The sequence below is a fragment of the Phyllobates terribilis genome, unplaced genomic scaffold, assembly GCF_046119375.1.
Source record: "Phyllobates terribilis strain yellow unplaced genomic scaffold, ASM4611937v1 Scaffold_4__5_contigs__length_816908805, whole genome shotgun sequence".
Classification (NCBI taxonomy): domain Eukaryota; kingdom Metazoa; phylum Chordata; class Amphibia; order Anura; family Dendrobatidae; genus Phyllobates; species Phyllobates terribilis.
The window spans coordinates 792,181,057-792,192,732 of record NW_027362764.1 but is presented as its reverse complement, the minus strand read 5'-3'; the positions used below and the strand labels follow the sequence as shown (position 1 = coordinate 792,192,732).

The 11,676-nt window shown below is 48.6% G+C and overlaps 1 protein-coding gene across 1 annotated transcript in view; it reads left to right on the top strand.

Moving 5' to 3' along the window:
• Positions 1 to 327: 327 nt before the first annotated feature.
• Positions 328 to 11,676, top strand: part of LOC141264727 (uncharacterized) — a 161,102-nt gene continuing 149,753 nt past the window's right edge. The window contains exons 1-3 of the mRNA XM_073676988.1: positions 328 to 426; positions 2,018 to 2,139; positions 3,307 to 3,404. Coding sequence (XP_073533089.1) covers positions 2,055 to 2,139; positions 3,307 to 3,404 — 183 coding nt within the window. The 5' untranslated portion in view covers positions 328 to 426; positions 2,018 to 2,054. The remainder of the gene's footprint in view (positions 427 to 2,017; positions 2,140 to 3,306; positions 3,405 to 11,676) is intronic.

Sequence of the window (11,676 nt, the reverse complement as noted above, 5' to 3'; positions counted from 1 at the left end):
TATACGGGGAGAAGGGTCTGTGTACGGGGAGAGGGGTCTGTATACGGGGAGAAGGGTCTGTATACGGGGAGAGGGGTCTGTATACGGGGAGAAGGGTCTGTGTACGGGGAGAGGGGTCTGTATACGGGGAGAAGGGTCAGTATACCCAACCCATACTCCTCCCCCATATGGATAAGGCTTCACACAGGCCCCGCCCCTAGCAACATGTAACACCAAGGCAACAGGTCCTGCACCAGAGCTCATCCCGTCTCCTGCTGAGCTCCGCCCCCTCACGTGAGGGTAACATCACCACAACCTGTTATATACGCTTCACTGATAAACCCCGCCCTGATGTCTGGTCACATGTGAGTGACGTCAACACAGGTCCTTAGTGTACTCAGATTAACAGCAGCAGGTCAGACAGGAAATAAACAGATAAGGAAGGAGGTAACGACAGGAGATATAGGGGAGCTGTGGGAGGATATTGGTGTGGGGGGCACTGGAGATACAGGGGGCTGTGGGAGGTTAGCGGTGTGGGGGGCACTGGAGATACAGGGGGCTGGGGGAGGATAGCGGTGTGGGGGGCACTGGAGATACAGGGGGCTGTGGGAGGTTAGCGGTGTGGGGGGCACTGGAGATACAGGGGGGCTGTGGGAGGATAGCGGTGTGGGGGGCACTGGAGATACAGGGGGCTGTGGGAGGTTAGCGGTGTGGGGGGCACTGGAGATACAGGGGGGCTGTGGGAGGATAGCGGTGTGGGGGGCGCTGGAGATACAGGGGGGCTGTGGGAGGTTAGCGGTGTGGGGGGCACTGGAGATACAGGGGGCTGTGGGAGGATATTGGTGTGGGGGGCACTGGAGATACAGGGGGCTGTGGGAGGTTAGCGGTGTGGGGGGCACTGGAGATACAGGGGGCTGTGGGAGGATAGCGGTGTGGGGGGCACTGGAGATACAGGGGGCTGTGGGAGGTTAGCGGTGTGGGGGGCACTGGAGATACAGGGGGGCTGTGGGAGGATAGCGGTGTGGGGGGCACTGGAGATACAGGGGGCTGTGGGAGGTTAGCGGTGTGGGGGGCACTGGAGATACAGGGGGCCTGTGGGAGGTTAGTGGTGTGTGGAGCACTGGAGATACAGGGGGGCTGTGGGAGGTTAGCGGTGTGGGAGGTTAGCGGTGTGGGGGGCACTGGCGATACAGGGGGCTGTGGGAGGTTAGCGGTGTGGGGGGCGCTGGAGATACAGGGGGGCTGTGGGAGGTTAGCGGTGTGGGGGGCGCTGGAGATACAGGGGGCTGTGGGAGGTTAGCGGTGTGGGGGGCGCTGGAGATACAGGGGGCTGTGAGAGGTTAGCGGTGTGGGGGGCGCTGGAGATACAGGGGGCTGTGAGAGGTTAGCGGTGTGGGGGGCGCTGGAGATACAGGGGGCCTGTGGGAGGTTAGCGGTGTGGGGGGCGCTGGAGATACAGGGGGCTGTGGGAGGATAGCGGTGTGGGGGCACTGGAGATACAGGGGGCTGTGGGAGGTTAGCGGTGTGGGGGGCACTGGAGATACAGGGGGGCTGTGGGAGGTTAGTGGTGTGTGGAGCACTGGAGATACAGGGGGGCTGTGGGAGGTTAGCGGTGTGGGGGGCGCTGGAGATACAGGGGGCTGTGGGAGGATAGCGGTGTGGGGGGCGCTGGAGATACAGGGGGGCTGTGGGAGGTTAGCGGTGTGGGGGGCACTGGAGATACAGGGGGGCTGTGGGAGGTTAGCGGTGTGGGGGGCACTGGAGATACAGGGGGGCTGTGGGAGGTTAGCGGTGTGGGGGGCACTGGAGATACAGGGGGGCTGTGGGAGGTTAGCGGTGTGGGGGGCACTGGAGATACAGGGGGGCTGTGGGAGGTTAGCGGTGTGGGGGGCACTGGAGATGCAGGGGGGCTGTGGGGTGGTGGTAATGATTGAGTGCTCTCTTTCTCTCTTCTCCACCACACTTCCCCCTATGCTTGGACATTATACAGGACCAGCACTGGAGGATTCTGGGTAATGATGGTATCCTTGTCTGTCAGGTTCCTGTAAGGTGTCAGGACGTCACCGTCTTTCTCCATGGAGGAGTGGGAGTATCTAGAAGGACACAAGGATCTGTACGAGGACGTCATGATGGAGGGCGAGCAGCCCCGCACATCACAGGGTAAGAGGAGACTTGTATGCTGTGATCGTACTATGAGCCGCCCTTGTTATATGTAATGGAGGATGGATATAACTTTCTGTGTAGCTGGCGTCATAGTACAGATATGTTCCTCCAGACGTTCAGTGGTTAATGCTTTCCTTAGTGCCAGTTTATCCCGACATCCAGGATAACCGATATCATCACATGGAACGTTTCCCTCCCACTTGGATCTTTATCACAGATATCTGCACCAGCAGGTTTTGAGGCTTTCGTCATCAGACCTTCAGTGTGGGGCTTAAGGCCCTGTCACACTAAGCGATGCAGCAGCGATCCCGACAACGATATGACCTGTCAGGGATCGTTGCTGCATCACTAATACATCGCTGGTGAGCTGTCAAACAGGCAGGCTCACCAGCGATCAGGGGAGCAGCGATATCGTGGAAAGAATCTTTCCACGATGTCCTGCTCCCGGTTACCAGCCTGCTGCTGAAGCAGGAGCAGGCTCGTAACCATGATAAACATCGGGTTACTAAGTGCGCGTGTGCCCCTAGTAACCCGATGTTTACCATGGATACCACTCTGCTACGGTGCGCGGGAGGTTACCGTTCACCTTAGCAGAGTCGTATCCATGATAAACATCGGGTTACTAGGGGCACACGCGCACTTAGTAACCCGATGTTCATCATGGATACGACTCTGCTAAGGTGAACGGTAACCTCCCGCGCACCGTAGCAGAGTGGTATCCATGGTAAACAGCAGGTTACTAAGTGCGCGCGTGCCCCTAGTAACCCGATGTTTACCATGGATACCAGCCTGATCGTTGGTCCCGCTGGTCACACACAGCGATGTGTGCTGGCCAGCGGGAGGCCAACGACCAAAAAATGGTCCAGGACACTTTGCAGCGATCAGCGACCTCACAGCAGGGGCCTGATCGCTGCAAAGTGTCACACATAGCGACATCGCTGGTGAGGTCGCTGTTGCGTCACCAAAACGGTGACTCAGCAGCGATCTCGCTAGCGATATCGCTATGTGAGACGGGGGCTTTACTGTATGAGCCTGGCATATTTAGAAGCTCAGCATTGTTCTAAAACCCTGATAACCCAGGATCAGGAATTGATGAGTGAAGTGTCTGATTCAGATCTCCAGTCGATCATGGATTCCACCACTGTGTCCTTGTTTCACCCACAGATGGATCCAGTAGGAGAAATCCACCCGAGAGATGTCCCCGTCCTCTGTATTCTCAGGACCGTCCAGAGGAAGATCACAACGTCCGGAAGAATCATCAGGTAGATGGCTCTGAGCTCTATGTACAGGCTGTATGGGGATGTTTTGGTCCTGTAGTCATACATAAATTATTGGTGGTCTCCCATAGATGAGGGTCACGCTCGTGGTAAGGCGATGGATTGTAAGGTTTTGAACATACAAGGACAAAATGTAATAACGTTTTACGGTTTAATATGAACGGTGCAGAGTGTAATAATACACAGAGGAATCCTGGCGTCATTAAAATTAAACCCAGCCCCACTGTTCAGAAAAGCAGAAATGGTCACCTTATTTTTGCCCAGATGGATTGCGGCCGGTAGGAAAAATTTACACAGAGGAAATATGTACACCCGATTGTTATCTTCCCCGCAACCCGGACTCCTTAATTTTCCAGTGGCTGTTTACGTTGAGGTAAGGAAGGACAAGCACGAACGTAATGATCCTTCCTCCCACAATAAAAACATACTCCCCCCCCCCCCCTTTATGCCAAACTCCAGTTTGATCCCCAGAACGAGTTGCCCCACCCAACTGCATGGGCTCCTCAGCTGACTCAGAGAAAGGTTCCCTTGGCCCTTGACCTCCCGCATATTGTGGTGTTTCTTTATGTCTCTGGTGAAGACGGCAATCCACCCTGATCGCTAGAGACATGGCCGCTTCAAGAGAAACTGGAGTGTCATATAATGCAAGGGCATCCTTCACCCTTGCAGGTAGCCCTTGACAAAATTGGCTACGGACTGTGGGGTCATTCCACTTAGTGTCAGTGGACCATCTCCAAAACTCGGAGCAATGCTCCTCTGCTGGCCGGTCTCCCTGCTGAAGCTGACGTAGCATGGACTCAGCCAGGGAGACGCAGTTGGGGTCGTTGTATATATGACCCAGTGCTAGAAAAAATTCGTCCATCATCCAGAGCGACTGGAAGTCCGGCGGGAGAGAAAATGCTCATGCTTGGGGGTCAACCTGAAGGAGTGAGATTACTATACTCAACCGTTGCTCCTCGGTTCCTGAGGAGGTAGGACGTAACTGGAAGTACAGTTTACAGGCTTCCCTGAAAACTACAAATATGTCGCCCCCCAGAGAACCTGTCAGGCAAAGCAATCTTGGGCTCCACTGGGGGTTGTCTTGGAGTAACTGTCCTCAAACCAGATGGGTTAGGGTTCTTCAAAACTACAGTGCATAAGTATGCCACCTCGAGGCTGAGTTGTTGCAGTTGCCCTGCCAGAGCTGAGATAGAATCCATGATGGATCAGAAACCTGCTTCGGCCAGAGCTAATGTCACGACTCTGTTATCGGGTATCCCGGGGCCAGGGGCTCCTTCCCTGTCCCTAACGCTAGGGGGGCCTTAGCTGGCCCTGTTCCTCGGATTACTTCTGAAGGTGAAGACGCCGGGGCAACGGTTCTTGTCTGAGCTCCCCAATCCGTCCTCAGTCTGTTCCCTTCCCTCACCCAGGGAAGAGGGGAGTAGTAGTGTATGGCAATACACCAGCCAGACTAACAAGGTAATACAAACAGGGCTAAAGGAAAATACAAATCCTACAAATACACACTACCGTTCAAAAGTTTGGGGTCATTTAGAAATTTCATTATTTTTGAAAGAAAAGCACATTTTTTTTCAATGAAGCTAAAATTAAATGAATCAGAAATACCCTCTATACATTGTTAATGTGGTAAATGACTATTCTACCTGCAAACGTCTTGTTTTTATTGCAATATCTACATAGGTGTATAGAGGCCCATTTCCAACAACCACCACTCCAGTGTTTTAATGGTACATTGTGTTTGGTAACTGTGTAAGAAGGATAATGGATGTTTAGAAAATCCTAGAAAACCCTTGCACAAGTATGTTAGCCCAGCTGAAAACGGTTTGGCTGATTTGAGAAGCTATAAAATTGACCTTCCTTTTGAGCTAGTTGAGAATCTGGAGGATTACATTTGTTTGTTCTATAAAACTCTCAAAATGGCCAGAAAAAGAGAACTTTCACGTGAAACTCGACAGTCTATTCTTGTTCTTAGAAATGAAGGATTTTCCATGCGAGAAGTTGCCAAGAAACTGAAGATTTCCTACAACGGTGTGTACTACTCCCTTCAGAGGAGAGCACAAACAGGCTCTAACCAGAGTAGAAAGATAAGTGGGAGACCCCGCTGCACAACTGAGCAACAAGACAAGGACATTATAGGAGAGCACAAACAGGCTCTAACCAGAGTAGAAAGAGAAGTGGGAGACCCCGCTGCACAACTGAGCAACAAGACAAGGACATTAGAGTCTCTAGTGTGAGAAATCGACGCCTCACAGCTGCTCAACTGGCAGCTTCATTAAATAGTACAGGCAAAACGCCAGTGTCAACGTCTACAGTGAAGAGGCGACTCCGGGATGCTGGCCTTCAGGGCAAAGTGGCCAAGAAAAAGCCATGTCTGACACTGGCTAATAAAAGGAAAAGATTAATATGGGCAAAAGAACACAGACATTGGACAGAGGAAGAATGGAGAAAAGGTTTATGGACAGACGAATCAAAGTTTGAGGTGTTTGAATCACACAGAAGAACATTTGTGAAACGCAGAACAACTGAAAAGATGCTGGAACAGTGCCTGACGCCATCTGTCAAGCATGGTGGAGGTAATGTGATGGTCTGGGGTTGCTTTGGTGCTGGTAAAGTGGGAGATTTGTACAAGGTACAGTTAGGTCCATATATATTTGGACAGAGACAACATTTTTCTAATTTTGGTTCTAGGCATTACCACAATGAATTTTAAACAAAACAATTCAGATGCAGTTGAAGTTCAGACTTTCGGCTTTCATTTGAGGGTATACACATTACAATTGGATGAAGAGTTTAGCAGTTTCAGCTCCTTAACATGTGCCACCCTGTTTTTAAAGGGACCAAATGTAATTGGACAATTGACTCCACGGCTATTTCATGGACAGGTGTGGGCAATCCCTTCGTTATGTCATTCTCAATTAAGCAAATAAAAGGCCTGGAGTTGATTTGAGGTGTGGTGCTTGCATTTAGAAGGTTTTGCTGTGAAGTAAACATGCGGTGAAAGGAGCTCTCCATGCAGGTGAAACAATCCATCCTTAAGCTGCAAAAACAGAAAAAACCCATCCGAGAAATTGCTACAATATTAGGAGTGGCAAAATCTACAGTTTGATACATCCTGAGAAAGAAAGCACTGGTGAACTCATCAATGCAAAAACACCTGGGCGCCCACGGAAGACAACAGTGGTGGATGATCGCAAAATAATCTCCATGGTGAAGAGAAACCCCTTCACAACAGCCAACCAAGTGAACAACACTCTCCAGGAGGTAGGCGTATCAATATCCAAATCTACCATAAAGAGAAGACTGCATGAAAGTAACTACAGAGGGTTCACTGCACGGTGCAAGCCACTCATAAGCATCAAGAAGAAAAAGGCTAGACTGGACTTTGCTAAAAAACATCTAAAAAAGCCAGCACAGTTCTGGAAGAACATTCTTTGAACAGATGAAACCAAGATCAACCTCTACCAGAATGATGGAAAGAGAAAAGTATGGCGACGGCGTGGTCCAGCTTATGGTCCAAAGCATACCACATCATCTGTAAAACATGGCGGAGGCAGTGTGATGGTTTGGGCACCTGACCCACTCAGCTGATTTCCCCGTCCATACTTAATTGATCCCCCGTCCATACTTAACTGATCCCGCGCCAATATCTAATCAATACACTTGAACATCCCTAATTGATTCTCGTCCATACACCTATATATAAATAATTGTGTTTTGTACTTGTACATATATACTGACTGTATCCCCATATTTAGAATGATGTCCATGTTGGCCAGAGCCGTGCAGTGTACATCTTGCGCAATGTATGCATTCCCTGAGCTACCGCTCAGGGATCCATATCGCTGCGAGAGATGTGAGCATATCGTGCACTTGGAAGCCCAAATCCTGGATCTAAGTGCTCAGATAGCGGTACTGAGGAGCATCGACAACATGGAACGGAGTTTGCTGCTCACCGAGCAGACACTCAATGGGTCAACACTGGGGGTGGAGCATAGTGGGGAAGTGAAGGCTGAACAGGCAGGGAGCTGGGTAACAGTTAGAAGGGATAGAGGGAAGAAGTATAGGAAGGCTGGTTCAGAACCGGCATTATTGGAGCATGACAGATCCTCTGACCGCCGGGGGAGTGTATGCTCCAGTAATGAGGGGGAGGGGGGAAGTGTAGGGCCGGCTAGACAGGTCCTGTTAGTGGGTGACTCTATTATTAGGGGGACAGACAGGGCAATCTGTCACAAAGACCGGGATCGCCGAACGGTGTGCTGCCTCCCTGGCGCTCGAGTCCGGCACATCGCGGATCGGGTTGACAGGTTACTGGGAGGGGCTGGCGAAGACCCAGCGGTCATGGTCCACATTGGCACCAATGACAAAGTGAGTGGTAGATGGAGGGTCCTTTAAAAATGATTTCAGGGATCTAGGTAGGATGCTTAGGGCAAGGACCTCCAAGGTAGTTTTCTCAGAAATACTACCAATCCCGCGAGCCACACAGGAGCGCCAACGGGAAGTTAGGGAGGTGAATAAGTGGCTAAAGAGTTGGTGTAAGGCAGAAGGGTTTGGGTTCATGGAGAACTGGGCCGACTTCACGGTCGGCTACAGGCTCTACCGTAGGGACGGGCTGCACCTCAATGGGGGGGGGGTGCAGCGGTGCTGGGGAAGAAGAAAGCTAATTGGTTGGAGGAGTATTTAAACTAGAGACGGGGGGGGAACCAAGGAAATAGGTGGGATGTGAGGCAAGCAAGGGGGAAGGGGATAAGTGAATATAATGAGGGTGGAGAGGGGGGTGGGGATAGCACAGTTAGATCATTAGAGAAGAGTAGGATGCTAAATAACCCCAAAGTTTTATCTTGCATGCTGACCAATGCAAGAAGCCTGACCAATAAGGCGGATGAGCTGCAGGCGCTTATATCGGAGGAGAGGTATGACATCGTAGGTATAACAGAGACTTGGCTAGACGATAGCTACGACTGGGCGGTAAATTTATTAGATTATAGTTTATTTAGAAGGGACCGGAAACAGGGGAAAGGCGGAGGAGTCTGCTTATATGTAAAGTCATGTCTAAAGCCCAGACTAAGGGAAGATATAGGAGAGGGAGAAGAGGGGGTCGAGTCCATGTGGGTAGAGATAGAGGGGGCAAAAAATAATAATAAAATATTACTGGGGGTCTGCTATAAGCCACCCAATATAACAGAGGAGAATGAGAATCTGCTATTAGGACAAATAGACAAAGTAGCAAAACATAATGAAGTGATTGTAATGGGGGATTTCAACTACCCGGATATTGACTGGGAAACAGAAACCTGTAGATCTCAGAAAGGAAAAAGGTTCTTGACAAATATTAAGGATAATTATCTCTCCCAAGTAGTGCAGGAACCAATGAGAGGGAAGGCCGTGTTGGACTTAATATTGACTAATAGGCCTGATAGAATAACTGAGGTACAGATAGGGGGGCACCTAGGTAATAGCGACCATAATATTATCGACTTCAAAATGCCCTTCAGTAGGGTTATCAATAAGGGAACAACAAAAACATTCAACTTTAGGAGGGCGAAGTTTGATCAGCTGATAGAAAACCTTCAACTTATAGACTGGGACAAAGTTCTTAATCAAAGGAATACGAATAGTAAATGGGAAACCTTCAAAAGAATTCTGAATACTCAGTGCGAGAGGTATATACCGTATGGGAATAAAAGGGCCAGAAATAAGAGGAAACCAATATGGTTGAACAAGAACGTAAAAGGGGCGTTAAATAGCAAAAAAGAGGCATTCAAGAGATTAAAACAGGAAAACAGCAAGGAGGCACTAATGTGTTACAAGGAAAAAACGAGAACCTGTAAAAAACAAATAAAAATAGCAAAGGAGGAAACAGAGAGACGTATTGCTAGGGAAAGTAGATCAAATCCCAGACTGTTCTTTACGTATATAAATAGTAAAAGGATTAAATCGGATAATATTGGACCGATAAAAAGTGAGGAAGGCAAAATCATAGAGAAAGATGAGGATAAAGCTAATCTATGAAATAATTTTTTTTCGACAACTTTCACAAAGGAAATCGAACTAACAGGAGAAATGAGAAGTGACAAACTTAATCCTCCACTAAGTATGACAAATCTAACCCAAGCTGGGGTACAGAAACGCCAGGACCTGATGGCATACACCCACGGGTACTAAGGGAACTAAGTAATGTGATAGACAGACCGTTATATCTTATATTTAAGGACTCTGTTGAGACTGGGTCTGTACCACTTGATTGGCGACAGGCGAATGTAGTGCCAATATTCAAAAAGGGAGCGAAAAGTGACGCCGGAAACTATCGGCCGGTGAGTCTGACGTCCGTTGTGGGCAAAATTTTTGAAGGCTTTATTAATGAGGCGATTACGGAGCATCTTGACGCTAATAATCTATTAACCCCGAACCAACATGGATTCATGAGGAATCGCTCCTGCCAAACAAACCTGATTGACTTCTACGAGGAGGTGAGCTCTCGAGTAGATCAGGGGGAACCAGTGGATGTCGTGTATCTCGACTTCTCAAAAGCGTTCGATAGCGTGCCACATAATAGGTTGGTATACAAAATGAGAATGATGGGGCTGGGGGAAAATGTCTGCAAGTGGGTAGCTAACTGGCTAAAGGATAGAAGGCAGAGGGTGGTTATAAATGGAATATACTCAGATTGGGTAAGCGTCACTAGTGGGGTACCACAGGGGTCTGTACTAGGCCCAATGTTATTTAATATCTTTATTAACGACATAGTCAACGGGATAAATAGTAAAATATCAATATTTGCAGATGACACAAAGTTATGTAAAACAATTAATACAAAAGAGGACAGTGCAGACCTACAGAGGGATTTGGATAAGCTGGGTAGGTGGAGCATTAAATGGCAAATGAGGTTTAACGAGGAGAAATGTAAGGTCATACATATGGGAAGGAAAAATGGAAGTCACCAGTACTCACTGAATGGGAAATCATTGGGGCATTCAGAGATGGAGAAGGACTTGGGCATCTTGATTGATAGCAAACTAAATTGGAGTGCCCAAAGTCAGGCCGCTGCTGTAAGGGCAAACAGGGTAATGGGATGTATCAGAAGAGGTATAGCTGCAAAGGATGAGAACATTGTTCTTCCACTGTACAAAGCACTGGTCAGACCACACTTGGAATACTGTGCTCAGTTATGGGCCCCAATATATAGAAAGGATATAAATGAGCTTGAAAAGGTACAAAGGAGGGCAACAAAATTAATAAGGGGAATGGAGGGACTGCAATACCCAGAGAGGTTGGCAAAACTAGGACTATTCAGCCTGGAAAAGAGAAGGTTGAGGGGGGACATAATAAATGTGTACAAATATGTTAGGGGACAGTATAGAGACCTTGCCCGGGATTTGTTCAAAAGGAGGGATATTACGGTAACAAGAGGGCACTCACTAAGACTGGAAGAGAAAAGGTTTCAGCACCAGCATAGGAAGGGGTTCTTCACGGTAAGAGCAGTGAGAATATGGAATTCACTGAGTGAGGAGACGGTAATGTCGGATTCACTAAACCAGTTCAAGCGGGGACTGGATGCATTTCTAGATACCAGGCAGATTTCAGCGTATACTTAAACATAGAATAAAATAGTAAGTTGATACAGGGATTTATTCTGACTGCTGGTTTCAGAGTCGGGAGGGAATTTTTCCTCAGGTGAAGATTGGCCAAATCATTTGAGTTTTTTGCCCTCCTCTGGATCAACTTTAGCAACCACATAACTTACAGGTCGAACTTGATGGATGCAAGTCTTTATTCGGCCTTACTTTACTAACTATGTATGCATGGCTGCCAGTGGCACTGGGTCACTAGTGTTTATTGATGATGTGACACAGGACAGAAGCAGCTGAATGAATTCTGATGTACTCAGAGCCATACTGTGTGCTCAGATCCAGCCAAATGCAGCCAAACTGATTGGTCGTCGTTTCATACTACAGATGGACAATGGCCCAAAACATAAAGCCAAAGCAACCCAGGAGTTTATTAAAGCAAAGAAGTGGAATATTCTTGAATGGCCAAGTCAGTCACCTGATCTCAACCCAATTGAGCATGCATTTCACTTGTTAAAGACTAAACTTCAGACAGAAAGGCCCACAAACAAACAGCAACTGAAAACCAGCGCAGTGAAGGCCTGGCAGAGCATCAAAAAGGAGGAAACACAGCGTCTGGTGATGTCCATGAGTTCAAGACTTCAGGCAGTCATTGCCAACAAAGGGTTTTCAACCAAGTACTAGAAATGAAC